Below are 22,847 nucleotides of genomic sequence, written 5' to 3'. Positions count from 1 at the left end.
GATGGTAGCTCTGCTCTTTGAATGGAGAGTTTGAATACTTACATTTGAGAAATTCAATGCAAGCATGTACGTACACAAAATAGTGGATAGAGTTCTAATCATCACAGCATTTTAATTGATTTCTGGAGTTTTCTATAGGCTTTGATTCTTTTTGTTTCGAAGAAAGCTCTTTTGTGTAAGATTAAGTGCATGAGTTATGATTGACTGCAGATGTAAAATGTACAAAATTGAGTTTATTGTACTGTAACAAAAGAGAAGGGAGGGAATAGGGCAGGAAGCTAAGCATTCTGGTGAGAAGAGTGAATGCTAAGAAAGCCGTGTAGAAGTCTTAGTGCTTTGTGAATTCAAAGAAACTAGCTTATTGTGCAACATTTTTCTAAGGACATGTGCCACTGCTTTATTTTGATGCTGGGTGTATATTAGAAATATATGTATAAACATGTAATGTATTTATACGTGTAACATTTTGTATGTATAAAATTGATTTAAAGATAGTTGGCTAGCAGACAGCTGTTGTCACCTAAATGTGTTGAAGATGTGCACTCTTAATACCTTGTCAGAAAATGACACCCAGCTCTTGAGCACTCGATGATTCTGCATAATGCTTACCTCAGTTATATATGGAAAACAATTGGGAAACATTAATCCTGCACTTGGAACTAAAGGTTGTAATAAATCTACAAGCCGGTCACTGGTCTCAAGAGCATTTCTCAGTTTGGCCGGTTTGAATTTTGAGCCTTTTGAATGTTGTAGCATGCCAGTCCAAAACTTCTAGGAAACATCTGTGGAGTTAGTGGTGAGCACAGTTCTCTTGGTGAGAGCTTTTTGCTAAATTCAGTGAAAGCGAGGGAGCCAGCAGACCAGTAAGAGTTGCATGGGCTCTGGCTGTATTGGTAAGTAAGAGGGCTGGCAACTAGTCCCTTCGCCCATGAAGTGGTACCTTCACTGGCCATACCCGCACCACAGCGGATCTCTGTATGGGGAGTGAAAAACCTGCTTTAGGCTAGTCCATGTTGTCTTCGGGGAATGATGCCTGGCCTGGACAGTTCTTGAATTGTCCCCGGGGCTGTGCTGAGTCCCACTTTGACAAGTATGGGTGAGCACTAGGCCAGTGCTCAAGTTTGCAGCCTCCTCCTTGACACAGTTGTACAAGCTGTAGCACATTGCTAAGCACTGCTAGCTCCTCAACCACAGGCTGCAGAGCAAACAGATGGTTAACAGCCATTGTAAGACAGCCCCCATTCCCCATATCCCTGGTGTGAGCTTGACTTACTCTTCCAATGCTTACACTGCTGACAAACCGAGGAAAGGGAGAGTGGCTCTCCCGTGGCTAGTAACTCTAGGGATGGGCACAATTACTGCAGGAAAAACATACTTTAGCTTGTCTCATCTGAAAACAGATTCAGTTACAGGATGTCATAAACTTTTTTTTAGTGGCTTATCTGGCACTTCCCTGGCTGAAGCATCTTCCATGTATCCCCAAGTTCCTCTTGTGTCCATCACCTCCTTCTGCACAGGCTCCTTCCAAGAGCCTGACCTGTCACTCCTACTGCTTTGACCAGGCACTACCTGCTCCTCCTAGTGCTGAGGGGGATGCTTAGCCTTACATTGCCCCAACTCGTCAGGGGTCTGGCTCACTGATACCAAGTGCTCATGGTTTGTGCTTTATCACAGCAAAGCCCTGGTCTTTGTTGCCTTGTGGAAGTCTATGCTCACGCAACCACCGAAATGTGCAAACATAGTAGGGACCATCTGAAGAAAAGTGGGACTGGCCAGCCAGCACTGCTGTTCATCTTGGATAAAAGGGTAGCTCTGTGTGCTGTGAACTCGTGGAAAATGTGGAAGGGTCTGCAACTCTTAGGTGAAGTGGGGCTGTAACAGCCAGCGATTGCCTCCACTAGTGGTGTGCTTTTGTACTCTACCAATAATGTTTCCACTGATGCTGGTCCACACAGAGACTACAAGGTGCCTGGGGGTGAAGGCCAGGCTGTGGTAGCCTGATATACCTGCCTGACATTGGAGAGCCAAAGAATCCCCTACCTCTTCCACACTGGTCAAACCTAAACCAAACACCCCACTGGGGAGTGGGGTCAACCCAGGGACATGTAGGGTGACATACTGGTGGGGCGGGCCTCATTTAAACTGTAGCATCAACAGACTTCTAATGCTCTTCATCTATGCTCACACAGTGGCTGCTGCAGGCGACACCCTAACTCTCTGCCACCTGTACAGATAACTATCTTGTTCTTAGCATCTCTGTGAAACCTTGCAATTAAAATGCTTCTGCATTTTTTTCAAGTTCAAAATCAGGGAGGAGTATTAACTACATCCACCTTTGCCCACATTATGCATTTATTCATCTACCTCAAGCAGCCACTTCTTCCACCAGAGAGGACACAGCTGTGGGCTCTACCACAGTGTTTAAAGCAAAATCATTTCAAGGGCAGGAAGAAACGCATGTGGTTCATTCGTGTTTTCAACTTTGAAAAAAAAATTTAAAAGGTAGTAATTTCAAAAGGAAAGGCACTTTATAATAAAGACATGGTTATAGCCTTCATATTTCTTCTAGACTATTGTGCAGGTACTTGGGTATTGACAAACCAACCTTAGCCCAAAAATAATACTAGAGATGACCCAAAATTTTGCCAGGCTGAGGCACTGCCACCAGCTTGTCATTCCCTTGCCTCCCACCACCACTTCTGAACCTCGGACTCCATTTTGACAAGCAAACAAACAGCAGTGCTCGCAGTCCCTGCTCTGTCAGCTGCTTTTATGTATTTATTTAACTAGACAGCACACTTTGCTTTTTATGCTTTTTGTACTCTGTAAAATATTTGAAGTGGTACCAATTGCAGTAAAATGGCTCTTTATTAACTATGACACTTTGTGAAGATATAAAATAGAAGTTATTTTTATTTGAGAACTAATAATGAATGCTGCCTAACAGAACAATGGAGAACTAAAATGGAAGAACAAATAGAGGAAAAAAAGTAGGAGGTGACATTCATATCAGGTACAAGATAATTATAAAGTCTTTCAGAAGACAGACTATTTCCAGGTATATTTTAAAGACAAATGTTAACCAACATGAAAAAAAAAAAATCCTGGCTATCAAGGGAAACATACAAGATTTCAAAATAAAAATTTAAGATTAACCAAATAAACAAGATTTAAAGGCAGCAACTGTGAGTGCAAACAGGTATGACTGGAGTTGCATATGGAAGGAGAAGTGTATAACATGTGAGGTGAAATGTTATGTCTGGAAATGGCTCCGGTCCTGCCTTGAATCTCAGAATAATCTAGCTGAGGTTTTACTTTTTAAGGCAGACTATTATTGAAAAAAAACTGGTGTCTTTTTATTGAAAAAAAAACCCCACAGTTAGGGGTTTTCTGATAACCTTTAAGGGGAATTCTGTGAAAAGGGATCTTAACACTTCTCAGAATTCAGACAAGAACATTGTTGCAGTTTTTCCTTCAGCTCCAATCTACTAGAGAAGCAGCCACAGAAGATGCATTTCACTCACTGGCTGGCTCTGCAAGTGCTGCTCCAACAGCCCTGGCTCTCCTGGTGGAAGACTCTACAGCCAGTTCTTACTTCGGCCTTATGCTGGAATGGTAGTTAATGGTGGGGGGGTGGGATGGTGGGGAAGGAGCAGGTTATAGGGACAAGGTAGGGGACAGAGGGCACCTGACCTTAGTTTGTGAGACCCACAGGAGGAACACTGAAGGAGATTTCCTCCTGGAGGAGCCTGATCCAGCACAACCTTTCATGATACCTCACAAAAAAAGCTATGGTTTGAAGTCCACTTGCTCTCAGAGTTCAGGAGCTGCTGCCCCTTTTCTTCTCAAGAGCTTTCATTAGATCAGACATGAAATCTGCTTGCCTGCCTCCACCCCCAATTGGAGGTGGCCCAGCTGACCGTGGCTCTCCAGCTTGTCCTGTGTTTTCTAGCCCTTTTGAAGGAAGTGGCACAGGTTTCTTTGTTGGAGGTGGTGGCTTACTGGCGAGGGGTGGAGGTGGAGGGGGTAATGGCAGGTTTCCATTACTGCTGCTGGAGGCTGGTGGTGGTGGTGGAGGCACAAAATCAGGAGGAGGTTCACAGAAATCAGTCGGTGGTGGTGGAAAATCAATCTTCAGTGTAGGTGGCGGTGCTGGAAAGCTGTCTGGATCTGTTAGGAAAACGCCGCTGTCTCGTTTGACTTTGGAGGGTAGAATTGGTGAAACAGAAATAGCAGATGACCGCCTCTCAGGTGGAGGAGGAGGCTGAAGTGAGGTCCTCCTACTCTGGTACTTCTGCAGCCTCACCACTGACTGCGACAGGCCAGATGCACTGACGTTATTGGGCTTAGCCTTTAATAAGCAGAAGGAATAAAAGGACAAGACACAGTCAGTGCATGTCTAAACTAATGCTGCTGCATAAAAAAAGTGAGAAGATGTGAAAATATATGAGATGAGTGCAGTAGACGGACAGCGAAATGAAGTAGTGAACATCCTGCCTGAATAGTGCAAATAGTGTTCTGTTCTGCCCACAGAGCTTTGACAGTGGAAACCTCCATGTTGACAGTATTCATAGTGCTGCTTCAAGTGTTGTCCTCAGAAAATGAGTGCTTTTAAAATTTCAAAGAACTGCAGTTAGTGAGACATATAAAGATACTTTCTCTATGTTCCACCCTGCTGTTTATTCCCTGAGAACATGGAGACTTGAAAAAATAAAATCTGTGCTGTGTTCTCACATCCAAAAATACTGAGCAAGATTAGAGAACATAAAAAGCAGATGTAGTTTTGGCTCTCACCCCCACTGTATCTCCATCTCCCATTCTAGCTGTGACTGCTGGGTCTCGGGATAAAGCTGAAATAATGAAGTCACCTATATCTGCCTAACTCACAACAGCAGTGAAGCAGGAATAAGGTGGAGAGATTTGGGAATTTAAAGTTTACATGTCTGGATTCACCATCCCCTGCACTCTGTTACATGGTGTGACACGCATTCACCCACAGGGCAGTGCACTGGGCCCCCTCTGTGGGAGGGAGAGCACTGCAAAGCAGAAAAGAGAGGCGCTTGGGAAAGCTGTCTGCCACCAATCTGTGCGGCGCATGGAAGGGAAAAGGACATCCACCTGGCAAGGGTCACTGGTAAGCCCAGGGAAGGGGTGTCTCCTGCCTGCTGGGAAAGGCACATGCACACACCTCCTACACTTTCAAATCAATAGTGGAACAAACATGTCCTTGAAGCCACTGTGTTTTAGCCATGTTTGCGAGGTCACGAGACGTTCAAACCCTCTGACAACTTTTCTGAAGTAAAAATTAATCCAAGCATCCATTGTAAAAGTTAAGAAAAATAAAATGTAGGATAGAAGTTAATAATGGAGATTTTTATTTTGATAAAATTTTAGGTGGCTTTTCTTTTAAACTGTATTTGCTAGTCAACACTCTGAAGAGAAAGCAAGCTCATTTGGTGATATCTGAATGTAATTGCCTTTTTTTTTTTTTCAGGTAGCAACTGGTTGACAGTCACTACACAAACATGCTACCTATTCTTGAAACCTGTGGAGGAGTCTACTGTCCTGAAACAAAGCTTTGTAAAACATTCATTTCTGGTGATGCTAATTTATCAGTTTAGATCTAGCGAGCTTAGTGCTCTAACTGTAGCAGAGTGCACCCTAAAAGACTTCAGCTTTGGTCCCAGGCTTGTAGAAGCTGTGAGATAGAAGGCAACATGTTTGCTTCTGCTAGGGAAGAGCGCTCTGCAACCCTCAAGTCAGCACTACTAATTCTGGCATTAGCTAAGTATAACATGCATGCCTTCCCTTCCTCACTCTCCTTGCCTACAAAGGTGGAAGTAAATGAGACTCTGGAGGAGGGAACCACTGGCTGAGTTCTGAGAACATGATCTGCTCCAGAGGAAGTGAGGTTCAGGACACAGAAACAGATCTTTTTAAAGGAGGAACAAAAAGACAGAAAGAGAAGTGTAGGGCATGTAATGCAGATGACAGAAAAATCCTAGGAATTTAATTTCACTCGTCCAGTGCACTTTATGCATGATGGAGGGACTGAATAATGAACTGCAATCATATGCAGGGTTTTTTTTCTGCAGGACGTTTCTGAAGTCCTCATACTGTACCCTACTGACATGTAATGTTTTCTCTTACTTCTTCACTTTCTCCTTTCTTGCACACTCAGCTTTAGCTGTGCATAGCGTTCCCTCCTCAAAACACTACTGTATCCTTTGTGTTACTAAGGCAAGACCTGTTTTCTGGCAGAGACAGAAATCGGCACCGAGGTTCTGGAAGCAGAGATTGAGACTGTCCCAGCAGGCACACTCCTATTCCTGCTACATGAACTTGCAGCTATTTGTTCTGAAGAACAGAAGTGGTGTAAGGCTGTGCCTTCACCTCCATCAGTGTCTCCTTGCTTCTGTGCAACAGGCACACTGTTTGCAGTGTGTAAAGCATGAGGAGGAGCAGCAAGGAACCAGCCACTTTGCCTGGGAGCCAGATCCTTGTCACAACAGTACAATGGCACTTTGAGGGGGAAAGACAGTGGGTGAAGAAAAACAAACTTGGAGAACTGGTTCAAAGGTGCATTTTAACTAGGGCACTGCTAGTAACTGCTGACCTGTACCTCTAAAGTATCCACTTTCTTCTGAGTCTCTGGAAATTCTGCACTGGAACGACGAACAATTTGGGGAATCTCTCCATTTGACTGAACAGCACCTGGGACAAGGAGAGGAGACAGAGGGAAGAGAGTGTTACACTTTTGTTATATTAACCAAATCAGTGAATAGCAAACTAAGAAAAAGGCTCTAAAAAGTCTTCACAACTTTTACCGAGGAACCACTCGTTACAGGTTTTTTATATATAATTCAGTAAAATCCATGAGGATATCTGTTTTCTACTTCAGTCTTACTTTATGACTTTTCATATTCAGTTCATTACCTAAGGAAAATAAACAAGATGCCTTACATTAAAACTAGTATCTGTCCACATGCCTCCACTGTTGTAGCTGACAGTCCTACAGGATGTGCAAGTGGCAGAATTACAAAAGCATATGATGGTATTATCAGAGTGTGTAAAGGTGTTGACTATTGTAAACAGTGATTAGAGAAGGGGACCATTAAGGCTGACACAGGAAGAGAGAAGGGAACTGGCTTTGGAAGGGAAGGTAAGCAGAAATCAAACTGTCATAGTTAAGCCCACCCTCTGGCCATCCATCGTTTAAACACCAGTCTTTCATAACAGCATTCTGAAGTTTGTAATGTGCTGTAGAATTACATTCCCAGTTTTTATTGCATGGCGTTTTTTCTTTACTTTAAGCTAAAGATTAAAAACTCCATAGTTTCATATCAGTAAGAGTCACGAGAGCTGAAGGTTTGAAGTCCTACAGAGGGGCTGATCAGCTCTCTTTAGCAAATGAGCTAACAGCTCTGAAACTTCTCCCCCACCTGGAATCATGGGAGATTTGTGAACCTCACTGTATTCTAAGATTAGCAAAGATCTGCTAGCTGCCTAAATTAAAGTTCTGCAAAACATCTGCCCACCATTACTGTATTCATAAGGGATATGCATAAATAACCCAGTACTGTCAAATGGATTAAGTGAATGTGACACCAAAGGACAAATTTGTTGGTTTAATTATGAAAAAATCCCCAGCCCCTGTATAGTCTGATGAGGATTAAATAAACTCTAGTTTAGTCTAGGACTTTTGGAAGCTGTACATGTCAAAGTGCTTAGATACATACATTTGTAAACCTTAATGACTACCTTAGCTCTACTACACAGTTCTGAGATCCAGTAAAGTTCCACTCATGTACTTCTTGGATGCCAGTGAACCCTCAGCTGTCTGCAATATAAGTCTAAGCACAAAGATGGTTTTAAATCTTAGCATGTACTTTTCTGATTAGCAAAGAGGTTCCATGTGCATAAGAAATAAATTGTTTTTATTGCCATGCCTGCAAATCACAGGATTGACAGAGAAGTAAGACAAACTCTGCAGTGTACTGAATCTACTAGCGCTATTTAGGCTTCTAGGGATGACAGAAGATGATCTGAAGTCCTTCTGGTTTATGCCTGTGCCTGCATGTCATTCAGCATATTTAATCTAAAGTACCATTTTGATCATTCAAACTACAGTCTGTTGAAGGACTAACATGGAAGACAGTGAAGAGAGAAATCCAGTCTTGTGGCTGTAAATGCTCAGCAGAGAGATGTCTATCCCTGGGTTCTGTGGCCATGCCCTCAAGTAAATCAAGTTACTGTCTCTCCTCACTTCATTTGCTGTCCGTAGCAGAGCAGGAATTTGGGCTTCACACTACTGTTCAGAGACATTGCAACCCTCAGTCATGTTGAGATTTAACTAAATGAAAGAGAACAGGGAGAGATCCACTCTATATAGTGCAAGGTATAGTGTTCTACTTGGCAAATATGATATACCAGAAAGTTAGGACATGGATAAATGGTAATCTGTTTCTTCTTCTGACAATGGATTTCATAAACTATGCAGGATTTGATACAGCAACTCCTGCCACATACTTGCACTAAGCTACACACAGTCAGTCAGCTAAAGGACCCCCAGTCAATCCAGTATGTGAGTTCATGCATTCTATTATCAAGATTTATTTTTAATTTAAATGTTCTAGTACTCTTTGCAAGTCAAGTTCTCCAAAATTCTATGTTGAATTAATATTTGTTTTAAGAAAAAAGTAGTCCAAATATATTGCAAAATGTAGATACCCAAAATACAATGCAAAATATTGAGCCTTGTAGTGATAAGGAACATCTGAATAAAGCAACATCCTTTATCTTTCAGATATAATGATACTGTGCTGGCACACAACATACATGGTTTCTTTAGTGTCCAAAGACACATATAGTGAGGCAGAGACACAAACAACATACTTTGCCTGAGATGTGCCTGGCACTTGAGACACCTCAGAACCACAGACTATACAGTTTGGGGTATACATGAACACACAAATGCGGCTACAGCAGTATGACCAGGGAATACAGGCTACGTGAGATGCGAGAACAAAAGTTCCACCTGCCTTCCTGAGCATCGCTTTTGGCTGCCAAACTCACACAGGACTGTAGTTTTCTCTAGCTGATTTCAGCTTATATTGAAATCAGACCACAGAAATGGCTATACAGCCATCTGAAAACAGAACAGAAGAAAATATACTTTGTTCCATTTCCAAAACATGAGCCAAAAACTACTCATAAGCAGTTCAGGTTACAGTATTGTAAAACCTGGGGCCTGGCTATATAGGGCAGTAATTGTAACTGTAAGTCAGCAAGAATCACAGCGACTTGCCTCAATTAGAACGCTAATGATCCTTCAGAGATATTTCCATAGAGACAATATACATGACTGAAATCTTTCCAGGCTACTTAACCATTAAATAGGATCCATTAGTTAAGATTAATAGTATAATTTGTGATCACATGCAGCGTTCCTGGATTCTAGTCAGGAGCTGAAGTTACACAGACATAGAAAATACTTTATAAGGGCTTGATCCTGCCCATATCCAGTACAGACTGCAGCACCAGTGCGGAGCCCCATTGGCCAGCCACCTCCCTACTGCCATCAAGACCAGAAGACAAGATGCTCCATGACTGTCCCATCCACCCTCTCTAAAGTACACCCCCCCCCAAGCATCAAAAAATCCCCTGATGTCAAAAAAGTCTACTGTTACTGTGTCTGCCTACCCTAAATGTGCATTTATTACCATGATTTGACTCCAAGGCATAGAAGAAAGACCACACCCTTCTCCCACATACCAAGAAAAGGCAAACTAAAGCCTTGGAAAGGTGTTTGGAGGATTCTGAGTTGTCTATATGAGAAGTAAGAAGCTAGTACTGATTTTGACTTTGCTTGTCTTATGACAGCAAGTAACTGGCCAGCATGTCCTTCCTAACAAATAAAGAATATCTAAAGCATGTAAACTAAAAACATTCATGCAAGTTACAGCTAGTATCATGCACAGTGGTATCCATACAATGATAAAATAGGTAACAACAATGTGATAAAGTTACTGGAAAAGTAAAGTTAGAGAATAACTCAATCCTTTCTTCCTGTGCTTCCTTCTCCTAACACCCACACTGTTATCATGCAAATGATGAAAGGCTAGGAAAGAGAGTGGCTCGCCCTATAAAAATCTCTTCTGGAAATGATCATTCTCAGAATATCCCACTCATCCCTTTTACTCATTAGAAGAAAAGCTCTGCTACAGGCAGTGTAGAGATTGGCAAACAGTAAACTTAAAGACATGGACCCTAAGTCCATAAAATGCAAAGGGAGGATAAAAGATTTGCATTCAGATACCAACAGAAAAATACCTAATTGAATTATGCAGATTTAAAATTACCTTTGGTAGGCTGTCTTTGTATTCTTCAAGTTCTAACTTTAAAGTGAGAGCTCTGCTGCTAGCTTAGTTATAGATCAGAGCTACACTGGGCTGTCTAGCACAAGATACTGCCTCGCTGAATCCATGGGACAGTTTTCTGAACAAAGACTGTGTGCAACACTGATGATGACAGAAGAGGACAACAAATATAATTTCATCTGCTGTGACAGCATCAGTACCTGCTGATAAGGATCCTGCTGGGGCAGCTGGTTCCACCGTCCCTTGATTTGCCCACCGAGAGGACAAGCCAGATTTCTTCACGGCACATTTGTAATTATCATATAGCGTCTTGCCATACTGCAAAACAATTCAAACAATACAATAAACACAGTGTTAAGCTTGAAATAGACAAAGTATTCATTTTGCTCTCAGACAACTTTCCTGACCCCATTCCCTCCTAGCCAGTTTTGTTAAAAAGTAGCTTTCTACAAGTGCTGTGCCTATTTCTGTATGGGGCCAGGTGGAAAGCATCTCCACAACAGCACAATAAAACATGAATCCCTGTGACCAAATACGGTCCTACTGATATCACTCACATTTTATGTTAATTTCAGCATCTGTTAACATCTTGAAACTTGGCTTTAAAACCAGTATCTTCTTCCATTGCTTTCCAAGTTATTACATTTTCAGACTTGGGACACTGAATCCTGGGCTCTAGAGCAAACAGCTCTGTCAGAGTAAGACACAAAATAATTTGATGTTCACCCCACACCTTTGTTGGATGTCACCCTGCAGCAGAACTGGCAGAAAACAATATATACCTAACAAGGGCAGGTCTGTATAGCCAGGTACAGACAATATACTGGGCTATCTACAAATCCATCTCCCTTAACATTTTGTGCAAATCAAAATTGTCTGAGAGTCTGGATCTTTTTGAAGAGGGCAGGGCAGACAATTTGGGCAGAACTGTTAGAAAAAAATCACAGCTGGACTGACCAGAGTTTGCACATCTTTAGCCACAGCATACTGTTATTGTGCCAGATAACTGTGGAATTAGTTTTACAAGTACATGACTTTTAGAGCTACAGAATTCACTCTCATGTTAATGAGAAAAACACACTGTTAACTAGGGTACAGGAATATTCAGCAAACCCATCCATGCCCTTCTGCTCTTTCTTTCTATGGTAAAATTAGCATGAATGTCCATTCTTGTCACAGTATTTCCAGTTGAGGTGATGACAGTCAGTAACCTGAGGAAGACAGGATTTTACAGAAAACATATTTGACTACGTTTACTTTTAATCCCACCTTGGCAATTCTTATTCCTGTTACCCACTGATGCAGGGTTGCTTGATCATCGCAGCATAAGTACTTGATATATTGTGACTCCTTTTGAATCTGGGGGTGCTGAAAGATATTGATTCATAAAGTAAGACAAACACAGAAATCAAGTCACCATATACAAGTGTGAAGAAACTGCACAGTGACCTTGGTGAGAACACTGCCTATAGGCATCACGTTAACTTGAAGGTGACTTGAAAAAAAACAAAAAAACAAACAAAAAAACCCCCCCGCAAAAACAGAGTATAAGAAAATATAAAAAAAGATGGTGATTATGAAGTATACATGAGTTACCACTGGCAGCATTTGCTTGAAATAATTTTTATGCATTGTAACACAAATTCAAGAGCTACAGAACTCTTTAACAGTGATCTAAGAGTTTAATGAAGTCTACAAGTGCCATGGTTCAAGGTCTAACACTAAATGTATAAAACACTGGAAAGGAAGTCTGTTTCTCATTGTGGTTTGTCATCTGTAAGGCATCCAGACTGAACAGTGAACATAATTACTTTTCAAAGACTCTGTTAAATTTGTTTAAGCATAAACTGATTTTTCCTTCTGACTATCTTTCATTAGGCCTAGTTCTAGCTTTCTTCCTATACATTTTTATTCTGCTTTACTCTTGCTGTTGTTTGCCAACAGTTTTGTAATACTGCCATATGTTCTAGATAGAGGATCATTCAAAATGCAGCGCCATCAGAAGTTAACGTTTTTTGTTTGTACCAGAAACCTTTACAATTTTTAAACTTTTTTTGTTCTTTTGGGCACACTTTAAGATCTCTTCCCCTTACCGATCAATGTAGTGGTATGTGGTGACGTTATCATTGCAACCCGAAGTCCACCAAAATGCCAGGCTGCCTACTTGCTTGAGACTGAATGTCCTACGACTCTGCAGGAATTTGGTTCCTCTGCTACAGCAGAGAAGGCTCTAAGTCTTTAGCAGCTTGGATGGAATAATATACTGTCATCTTTTGATATGCAAGGAAAAGAATGAAACCAAAGGAAAAGGCTTCATTACCCCTCATTTATGTGTTAATTTCTATTTATATTCTTATAAATTACAGATGCACAGTTAATGAAATCTTGTAAACGCACAAAAGAGGAACCAAATATGCTCCAAGAATTCACTACTGTCAAACCACTCTCTTTTTGGCCTGGGCAGTTGAAAATTTAAAGCAAACTTCCACCTAGCAGCAAGGACCCCGGTTTTACAGATGTTGTTAAGCCCCCAAAGCAGAGCAGTGCTGGACATGGGGAAGTCAGCAAGATCCCTTGCAGCACAGGGCGCTGTGAGCAGCCCACCAGCCAGGGCCAACGTAGGCGTCAGATGTTTCCTCACAGATGCCTGCTGATGGCTGGGGTGTCCCCGCACGGTGGCAAAACCCTGGCCACCGCTAGGTGATCTAGGGGTTCAAAAGCAGAGCTGAATACAGAGGTCTTGCTCCTCAGTCATGTGTCCTGTTTCCCCCTCAGCGCTGCAAACACCATGCTTCCCTTGTTTGTGCTGACTCAACTGTTCATGAGGCTCAGTTATGATTTGAAAAAACAAGGAACTGGTCTGGGTTAAATATAACCCATTTCATCATTCTGTAGTTCTGGTTTATTTTATTTGAACCCAGCAGTACACAGCATGGCCTCACATACAGTGTGGGGATAAGGGGCTCTGTGGCTTGGATAGAGAACAAGTAGCAAGGCGTGGATGAGAGGATGGGACTGTGCAAGCCAGCACTGCTGCCAAAGCCCTGTATGATCAAATTACAGACCAAGAGTGAACACACCATGAAGATAACTATAAGGAAGAAAAAAACAAAGGGATGTTACTTTTGAGGGGTCTCACAGTGACAGATGTGTCCCAAGGCAGTGTTGTGGGTAACCGTGTTAGAGCTTCCAGCATGTCTGAACCCAGCTGCTCACACACGTACCTTTGCTGTTTTTCTGCAAACACAGAGCTGACCATCTCCCCTGGATGATGAGTATGCAAAGTCCTTGTCAGCCCTCTGGAAGGGCCCATGGCTACCTTATTCTATTACCTTGCTCTTGGGCATTCCCAAGGTGAGAGCTAGGCACATCTCACTTTGCAAGCTCAGAGGTGCCATCTCGCTGCCACGAGGTGCCTTAACTGCAGGGCAGGCACCATGCCTGTCCCAGGGACCTACGCCTCACCCACCCGATACATTCACACACCATGCCTTCACACAGGTCAAAGCACGGGACTGTATCTTGCTGCTATGCACATATGCCACATACAAAACAGGGGCAGTAACCAGGGCCCCTGGACAAACAGCCTTCCCCAGCTCCCCGGTGGCTGCATATCCCTGTCGCCAGCAGCCTCAGATAGCCTGGATGCTGCTCAGAGTGGGCTCCACTACTGCAGTACGTGGTCAGGACACAATGCCTGACAATCCTTATTTCCTTCCACTATATGGACCAAACACAGTGATAACCATTACAGAATTCAGTCTGAATGGTATCTTTAAAAGGGAACTGTAAGAAGGCACTTCTCTGTGTGCCAGAGTACATCCCACAGACCTAGGAAACATTATCACCAAAAAACCCAAAAGCACCAGAAGGTGCAAAGACACTGCAACCCTGCATAAATTCAATTCTTCAAGCACTTTTCAACCAGCAACTAGCAATTTTGCTCCAGTGTGTAAGGTCCTACTGAACCCAGCAGATGGCACCCAAAGCTTTCAAAAACGAAATAAGCAAGGATTTGTGTTTTTCCTTCTTTTTCATGACAATGAAGTTCGATAGGCCTACATATCTCCCCCCATTTTCAAACACCACATCTACCAACAGTTTTTTATTACAAAAGGAAAAAACCCACATTTCACACTTCTACAATTTAACAGATAATTCATGCAAACATCTGGAAGAAAGTGCACACTGCATAAACAAGGCTAAAGAGGACATGGCATAGAGCAAGCTAGGTAACGGTGCTTCACATAGACACTGCCCTGCCACAGGAATCTGCTGCTGGGGAGCTCAGAGGGGCTGCTGCAGACCTCTCCTCTGGGGCACCCTACAGAAACATCAGTTTCACACACCTGTACTGTGTCAGATCAAATGTCCCTGAACCCAGTATCTGGACTTTGACAGTGGCCACAAAAGGATACTGAGGGAAAAGAAAGAACAAGACAAGCACGTATGATACTTCCTTCTCTGTACTCTCCCTGTCTGCAACTATTTCCACATCAGGGGGTTTTCTGAGCTGGATGGGGTTTTTCCATATTTAGGTTCTTCAATAGATTTCTCCTCCAGGTACTTATTCAGTCTTTTATTGAGCCCAGAGTGAGTTCTGGCATCCACAACATCTTCTAGCAACAACCTTCCCAGGTCAGCTACACACTATGAAGAGCCAGCTGCGTTTGCTCTGAATCTGACTGCTATGAGCTTTGTGTAACATTCTGGTTTTGGAAGAGAAACTGAATGGCTGACCCCCATCCACACCTCTCCATGCTACTCCTGAGCCTAAAGGTCTGCATCATATTCCTGACAAGTTGTCCCTTTTCCAGCCAACAGGCTTCTAGTCTCTAAAGTCATTCTTCAAGTCAAGATCATTCCGTACCTTTGTTTATCCTTGTTGCTCCTCCTTGATGCTTTTCCAAGTTTATTATATCCTCTTTTTGGTGAGAGGACCAGAACTGCACCTGTGAGGGGAAACCATGGACTTGTGCCATGGTATGGCAATGTTCCCTGTTTCATTATCTGTGCCTTTCCTAATTATTCCTAATGCTTGATTTACATATCTGGCCACCACTGAGCACTGAAACAAAGCTTTCACCAAGTTATACACCATATCAGTATCTTTCTCCTCAATGGTACAGGTCAGCTCAAAGTTAGTAATTTCACAGGTGATGTTGTGATCGCATTTGTCCCTATGCACATTACTGTGCGTATACCTAGATCATACATTATTTATGATTGTATTGTCCAGAACCTAAGCCTCACAATAGCCTTCCAGAATTCTTCAGTCTGTCCTTTCTTCAAAGATCTGAATAATGTAGCATTATCAGCAAGCTTCCTCACCTCACTGCTTACCCTATGAATATTTTGAGACTGTGGGGTTCTCAACATCCGGAGAAGTTAAGAGGGAACTGTCAGTGAACAAGGCTAGAGTATCCCATGCGAGACAACATGGAGTTATTTACTGCCTACTCTCTACCCCTATCTTTTACTAGCTATTGTCTCCACTGGGCAATCCATCTTTACTACTGACATTCACCAGTGGGGCCTATTCCAAATGACCCCAATCAGTTCCCTGATTAAATTACTCCAATCAGCAACCATGATTAAATGCAGAGTCGCAAGTATATTCTGTCAATTAGGGACCAAACTAGTAAGCTGCTGAACACCCAGCTCTCATAAGGAAGGTTAAACACCTCAAAGCCGTTCAGGCAGTATGTATCTTCGTAACAGCTAAGAACTGTATTGTCTCTCACCTTCCAAGAAGCATCAGCACTGGCTCTTTTTTTATGACTTTACCAATGCCACCTAAATTGTAACTTTGTGCTGGACCCATAGTACACTGAGGTTGACTGGAAATATGCCCATTGCCTTTCCTGGGCTTTGGATCAGGTCTAAGTAGGACTGTTCTGTGCTGCCAGTGCAGCTGTGTCCAAGGCCAGACCACGGGACCAAGCATCAGCAACACCAATCTTAATACTGAAGGTTTCTAGCTGTACAAGATTATTAGAGAGTGGCTCAGATATGGCATTTGGCTTCCTGGGCCTTTTAGATGCATGAAGCATGCTACTTTGGATGGGAAGGTGTAACGTTTCAGCCAAGAACTGTCACACCCCACCCCAGCAGCTTCCTCACTTGGGAAGAACTGTACCATAGTGGAATTTGGCAGTACAAATGGCAGAAGTCTCTGCTGTCAACACTGACTTTACAAGCTCAAGTCTCCACTAAAAACTTCAGGTCACATGCAAAATCTATTAGATAGTACATTAAAATGCTGACTCAGAATAATCAATTCAAAGAAGAATCTGGACAGCTGAAAGTCCCTGGAAATGATGACTTGGTGTGAAGATCCTTGTGAATTACCTTCCTTCTTTCAAAGCTCCTGTGTCTCAGGATAGTTGTTCAGTACAGCACACAGATGTAAGGATCTGTAGTCACTATGCAAGTCTGGTTTTGCTAAACTAGATTCATAGCCCCTGTAATAACCTCTCTGTGAGACTAACAGAGGTCATAACAGTATCAATAATGACAGTCATGTGAGAAATACTGTATTTTTAGGCAAAGTAACACTAACCTCAGTATGCCACAGCTTACACGTCTTACACATATAGACAGATAAATTATTTTCTTATATGGTGCATACTGTGTCCTGAAAAGGTCATTAAAATCATCTGACAACAAAGTGAAAACTTCCTCTGAAAAGGTTTATCACCTTCACTTCTGAAACATGCAGCACCAAAATGAATTATGAAAGACAACTGTTGGAAAAGTAACCACCCCAGAAGTCCTAGTTTGAATGAAAAGTGATAATAAGTAGAAAGAGACTCTGGAATTTTTGTGAAAAAAAAGTTGAAAAGTGCTTCAAAATAATACAGTGTATCAAAACGCAACATGATTTGACTACAGTGATCTTTTTCTCTATGTCAAAACTCTTAGTAGTGAAGAATTAGTCACATCATTGGCCTTGATTTTTAGAAGTGTGGGATGGACACCTGTCCAATTACTTATTAAGGGCCAAGCACCTCAAACATCAGATACCCTGCAAAAGGATGTGCCATGTTCCACCTGGAAAAGCACTGAAAAGGTTTGGAACTGAATCTAGTGATCTCCTCTGACCCACTGTCTCCTCGACAAGTATCAACTGCCTAGAGATAAGGAAAGCAGAAGCACTTGAATATAAAGACCTTATTTTCTGGAGAAGCTTAAAAAAATATTTGTGCACAGATTATATTTTCAGATATAAAGTAAACTCTTTGCCTAAGGCAAAAAAAGATAAGAACACACTGAAAACCTGATGAAATGGGAACTGAACGATGTGGTTTCTATGGTTTGTGCCAAAACAAATGACTAAAGGCCATGTGTGCATGAAATTAAGAGATTATTCCAATAAAATGTTCTTTTGCTTTGCCTTCTTCCAACACTGAAGATGAAAAGTAAACTGAAGTTATTCAGGCATCTCATTGGATTCCTTACCCCAAAATACATGGATCATTGCTCAGTCTCTGAGGCAGAAACAACAGTCAGAAGCATAAAGAGTGACTAACTTTGGATCAAAAGCTTTGGTTTCAGGCCAAATTTTCACAAAATGATCAATGTTCTGGATACACCTTCTACTGATGAACTTGTGCTAAGCTAGCTTCTCAGAAAAGCTGAGACTCATCTGTCTCCCATGACTGCAAGTAGAATTAATACTCAGAACCTTTCAAAAAAATCACACTGAAGTGGTTCAAATTTGTCATCTACTATTAAACATGGTCAAATTCTGATGCTATGCACTCCACACATTAAGATGACCAGGCTGAACTGATGTTTTGAAGACATGTGTGAACTGTACAGATAAAACATTTAACTGTCCTATTATAAGGAAATTATTCTTTTGACCTACATTTCTCTAATGACTGAGATAAAATTTTTAGGTAGTTAAAAATATATGTAATAGTCATTGTAACCAAAGAGGACTGCTTTATGCAGCAAATAATATTTTCCAAAGCTATTATATTCCATTTCTTACTGTCCATTCTCTGTCCTTATTCTCCCCATTATTTATGTATTAATCTTGCAAAACTGTGTCCATGTACTATGTAATCCCACATATCTGAAAGTGTGATACAGAGTATTTCTGCTTTTGCTTTTTCAGTTTATCTAGCAATGAATTTTACTCTGAAGCATTCACGCTAACACAACAATTTTCAAATCTTTCACATAAAGAAATAAAAATCTCCTGTTTTCTGTCCTCGTTTCCCGCACTAGCCATTTGGTCTATGTCTTTTTCCTATTATTCTCTATCTCAAACAATGCTAATTCTCACCTTCTACCTCTTAACTGTCATTGTGTTGAATGCATTATGTACATGACTCAGCCTGCGACGAAGCATACTGTGCATGAGGGAGGAGGGAGTCAGGAGCAGAGTGACTAAATACCAAATTACCTGCTAAAACGAGGCCACCGTTGGAAACAGAAGCTTTTCTTCTTGCACATTTACTTCCAAAATTCTTAGGATCATTTGAAATTTTTAAAAAATCCTGGAGTTTCCAAATGACACCAGGAAAATTTAGCTGTTTAGCCTGCACAGGAAAATGTACCCAGCTGTGGAAATAGAGGATGATTTGCCTTTGTCTCAGTTTATCCCCAGGAAACCAATTTTTTTCATCCTAGATTAATTCAGCATTATGCACCATTACCTCCAGATTACTCAAGCACAACCAGCACCAATAAACTATAATTAAATCCACTCTTTGTCACAGGCACATCAGACTGACTAAACCAGCAAATTTGCATATAGATTACCTTGCTATTTGCCTGCTTTGAAGAATTTTTCAACATGGTGTGACAAAACCAGCTCCTAGCTAGCCTGCACACGCACACACACACACACTCCGACACTCTTAATGTACAAAATAAAACATTATGTTCACAATTGCTGCTCAGTGCAATGGATACTGTTGCTAGCATGACAGATCTCTTCCTTCATGGTGGAATCTCTTGGGTTTGAGGGTTTTCAGCTTCAGAATATGAAATAAATCACAAAAGGTCTCATTCATTTCCACAGCATTTTCCATGATTGTGAAAGAGAGGATCTACAGGGAACCTATGCATGAAAATTTGCATTCGTATATGCAAAGATGATTGTGAGGAACCAAACCACTCCAACTTGCAGTGTGTGAAATTACTTTTTCTGTGAAAAAGAGATTTTTTATTCCCTTGCTGTTTCTCTCCCAGGAGTGGCCACATTCTCTACAGGGTGGCAGGGAGAGCTGTGCTGCTACTCTCTCCCACCTCATGTCCCTGGAACAGAGGGACAGATCTGACCTTGACAGATGCAGGTTTGAGTGAGGGTCATCTTTAACACCTGGCTGCCCTTTCCTCTTTTCTGCATATGGAGGTCTCTTTTAAGAAAAGACTCACTTTATCTGATGTCAAAGTGAAGGGGGGGAGTTTCTTTAAATTTTTGTAAGCATTTAAGATAAGTAGAAAATAGGAGGAATCTGTTTACAGGAGCAGATGCCCCAAAAGTATTTACTTTATTCAGAGGTGCTCTTTAATATGTTGAGGGTTCTTTGTGTTGCTTTTTGGTTTATAAATGTGGGACATCCTTTGAGGGAGGAAGGCTTGTTTAGCAGTGGTATAGAACAATTGAATTTAAGAAGGCTATAGCTCAGCACAGACCAAGTAGCTACTGGGAAATAAACCAGTCCAAGCTTTATAGCTGCCACAAAGTCTAAGGATTCCTGAAAGACAACTCCATCAGAGCCTCCATACCAGGCTGCACTCTCGTCCTTAGAACCCAGCCACATCAGTTCTGGTTTGCTAAAGGTGACCCTGCTCTCTGACACCAACCAGCCAGCTGTTCTCTTTTCAGTTGGTCCCAGCTGGTCTCTCTGTGGCCTGAAGAGGAGTTGATATGAGGCAGCAACTGCTTTGTTCAGTTACTGCAGTTGTCTCCCCAATCATCCTGAAAGAAAACTCCTGAATAAGCTCAGCAAAGTGCCCACTCTTTTGCTGTTAAGACACCGTGATGTGCTTTTGAATTTTTTTGGGCACACCAACCTTTTCCCCATTACCTCTTCAGTGTCTTGATGGTTAACAAATAAGCAAAACGCACCCCATTTTTGTTCTGAACTACAGTACATACAATGGGGTGCTGATATAATGAAGAAGGAAGAATAGGCAAGGAGCACTCATAACACACCATGCTTCTCTAGCTGCAAGATGAACATCCTACAGGATGGATCTCCAGATGAGAATATTTATATTTGAGCTAGCTTAAAATAGCTAGTCTAGGTGCAGCTCCAACATCACAAGGCTGCAAAACCTACCTACCCCAGCTTCTGGCAACTGTCAAAGCAATCTGCCCACAAGGTGCATGATCTTGTTGCTACACTAACACCAGTACCCAAGCCAACATCAGCTAAGTAACACAGGTATGAGAACTGAAGTTGAAATTAAATGGCTAGATTAAAAAAGAAACAGGACAGAGGGAGCTGCTGGCTCCCAGTGGTTGGATAGATGCATGTTAGCTGGGACAGACCCTAGGACCAAAGGCTCCTTGTTTCTATCAGCCTCTCACTTGACTGCAGCCCAAGAATAAACTGGAGAAAAAGCCTGCATCCCATTTACAGAGATCAAGGTGAAGCAACAAAGATATGTCAGGAAAAGCCCATATAGCGCAGGGCAGTGTAAGACAACCAGAGAAATCTCATTGTTCTAGCTAAAGCCAAGACATCAGGGTTGTGATTGACATTAGTTATAGGGTACTTCTTTCCTGTAAATTTGTGGTGATGCCTGGCACACAGACACAGAAATGGTAGGAGTGCTTTGCTTGTTCTTATAATCTCTTGAGGGCTCTTCCCCCCAAAAGACACACCATAAAGATGGCCAAGGTTGGAGGGAGGAAAATATTTGACCTTCTCTCCCTGTTAATACAAGACAGGACTTTTGAAGGCAAGTACAAATGTTACTGGTTTTAGCCTAGTTATTTGTTTAGAAGGCTCACCATTCAAATGGGGACTGAAGGAAAAGAAGGGATGTGTCCTTCAAGCATGAGGCCATATGCAACTCCAAATTAGCCCACCTCATGGGCCATTTGCTGCCATTTGAATGAACAAAGGGCATTCGCCCTGCTCTTGAAGTAAGGATGCCAATTATCTTAACCAGTCAGAAATAAATATGGTATTTTTTTCAACTCAAAGCTGGGAAATCATGTCTGGTTCTGAATTCAACAGGATTTTCCACCTAGCACACAGCAAGATACTGCTGAAGTCGCTATGTCCTTGCATTTCTCCTGTGCTATGAAGTACAAGTTGGTCTCTTGCCTCTGAGCTGGGCAGTTTCTTCTGTTAAGTTTGAAACACAGCAGAGCAAGTAACTTGGCTGATGACTGCACCTGTCTGCAAAAGTACTATCATTTCATCTCGAGGACTTTATTCTCAAAATATGGCAGGATGAGAAATATCTCAAGGATGAAGGTTTGTCTTCCTTTGACATCTCAGGACAAGTTTCTCCCAACAAGAGAGATATTTTCTTCTGGGAGAATTCCATACAAAAACAGACAGGAACAAAATGTAACTAAGTGTAATAAATGGCTCTGTGTTCCTATTCACACACTTTTGTGTCATCAAGGATCCAATCAGAGAGACTAACATTTATCTTTGCTCTTTCCCGTAGCCCTCAAGATGTATTACATCCTCAGCTCCAACCTTCAAAAAGAAGGATATGACAAAACTAATCTCATCTGTATGCCTTCAGAAAGGTATATACGGAATTCAAATTAATGTACAGAAATTATAATAAATTATTGAAACTCTCCATTGCATCAACCTCAGAAATCCACCCTACGCGGGAGGCTTCCCCTTTTGAAGCAACAGAAGATTTGAAGTTACCAATACTTGTCCCATACTCCCTGACCAACCCCAGTCACTGCAAGAGACAGCTCTTAAAAGAAGACAAATCTGAAACTGAGTCAGTCAGGAATCTACCAAATGCTGATTCTTGAGAATTAAAATGAACAATCACTGTAATATATTCATCACTAAGTAGTGTTGGTCAGAAATAATGATGTTACCAATATGATGTCTATTCTAGCATACTGAAAACACACCTTAGAAGCACCAAAGCAAACAGTTTTGCCAAGTAGGTTTCATACATTTATAAGCCTAATACACATAGAGCTTTCCCCAGTGAGCTTTTGATCTTGTTCTTCATATTTCACAATGAGGGTACACTGCTAACAATGCATATCCAATAAAGCAATTTCAGTCGAGTTGTGACTTTTTGGTGTAAGTTCTTATTTAAGCATACCTCTTTTCACAAAAAATGGCAATAAGTCCTGAAAGTTCTTCTCATCATTGTGATCAGTTAAATACATTTCTACATACACTTAAAAAAAATCATGCTTTTATTTTCAGCTGAACAGAACATGACTGTTATTAAATTAGTCAGATACTTCTTTGACCAGTCATCTGTTTAGAAAATCAATTTCCG

The 22,847-nt window shown here is 41.6% G+C and overlaps 1 protein-coding gene across 3 annotated transcripts in view; it reads right to left on the bottom strand.

Moving 5' to 3' along the window:
- Nucleotides 1–3,728: 3,728 nt before the first annotated feature.
- APBB1IP (amyloid beta precursor protein binding family B member 1 interacting protein) overlaps nt 3,729–22,847 on the bottom strand; it is a 51,458-nt gene continuing 32,339 nt past the window's right edge. Inside the window, exons 10-13 of one of the 3 annotated variants that reach the window (XM_026842082.1) lie at nt 11,649–11,747; nt 10,580–10,697; nt 6,623–6,714; nt 3,729–4,351 (exon numbers count right to left, since the gene is read on the bottom strand). In XM_026842082.1, the coding sequence (XP_026697883.1) occupies nt 3,821–4,351; nt 6,623–6,714; nt 10,580–10,697; nt 11,649–11,747 (840 nt within the window). In that variant the 3' untranslated portion in view covers nt 3,729–3,820. Of the gene's footprint in view, nt 4,352–4,418; nt 4,609–6,616; nt 6,715–10,579; nt 10,698–11,648; nt 11,748–22,847 lie in introns of those variants that run through there. The other 2 variants (XM_026842081.1, XM_026842083.1) reach the window with 2 other exon arrangements.

This window comes from Athene cunicularia, assembly GCF_003259725.1.
Source record: "Athene cunicularia isolate RWA chromosome 2 unlocalized genomic scaffold, athCun1 chr2_part1, whole genome shotgun sequence".
NCBI classification, from domain to species: Eukaryota; Metazoa; Chordata; class Aves; order Strigiformes; family Strigidae; genus Athene; species Athene cunicularia.
Note: the sequence above shows the minus strand (reverse complement) of the source record. Positions and strands in the feature narration are given on the sequence as shown.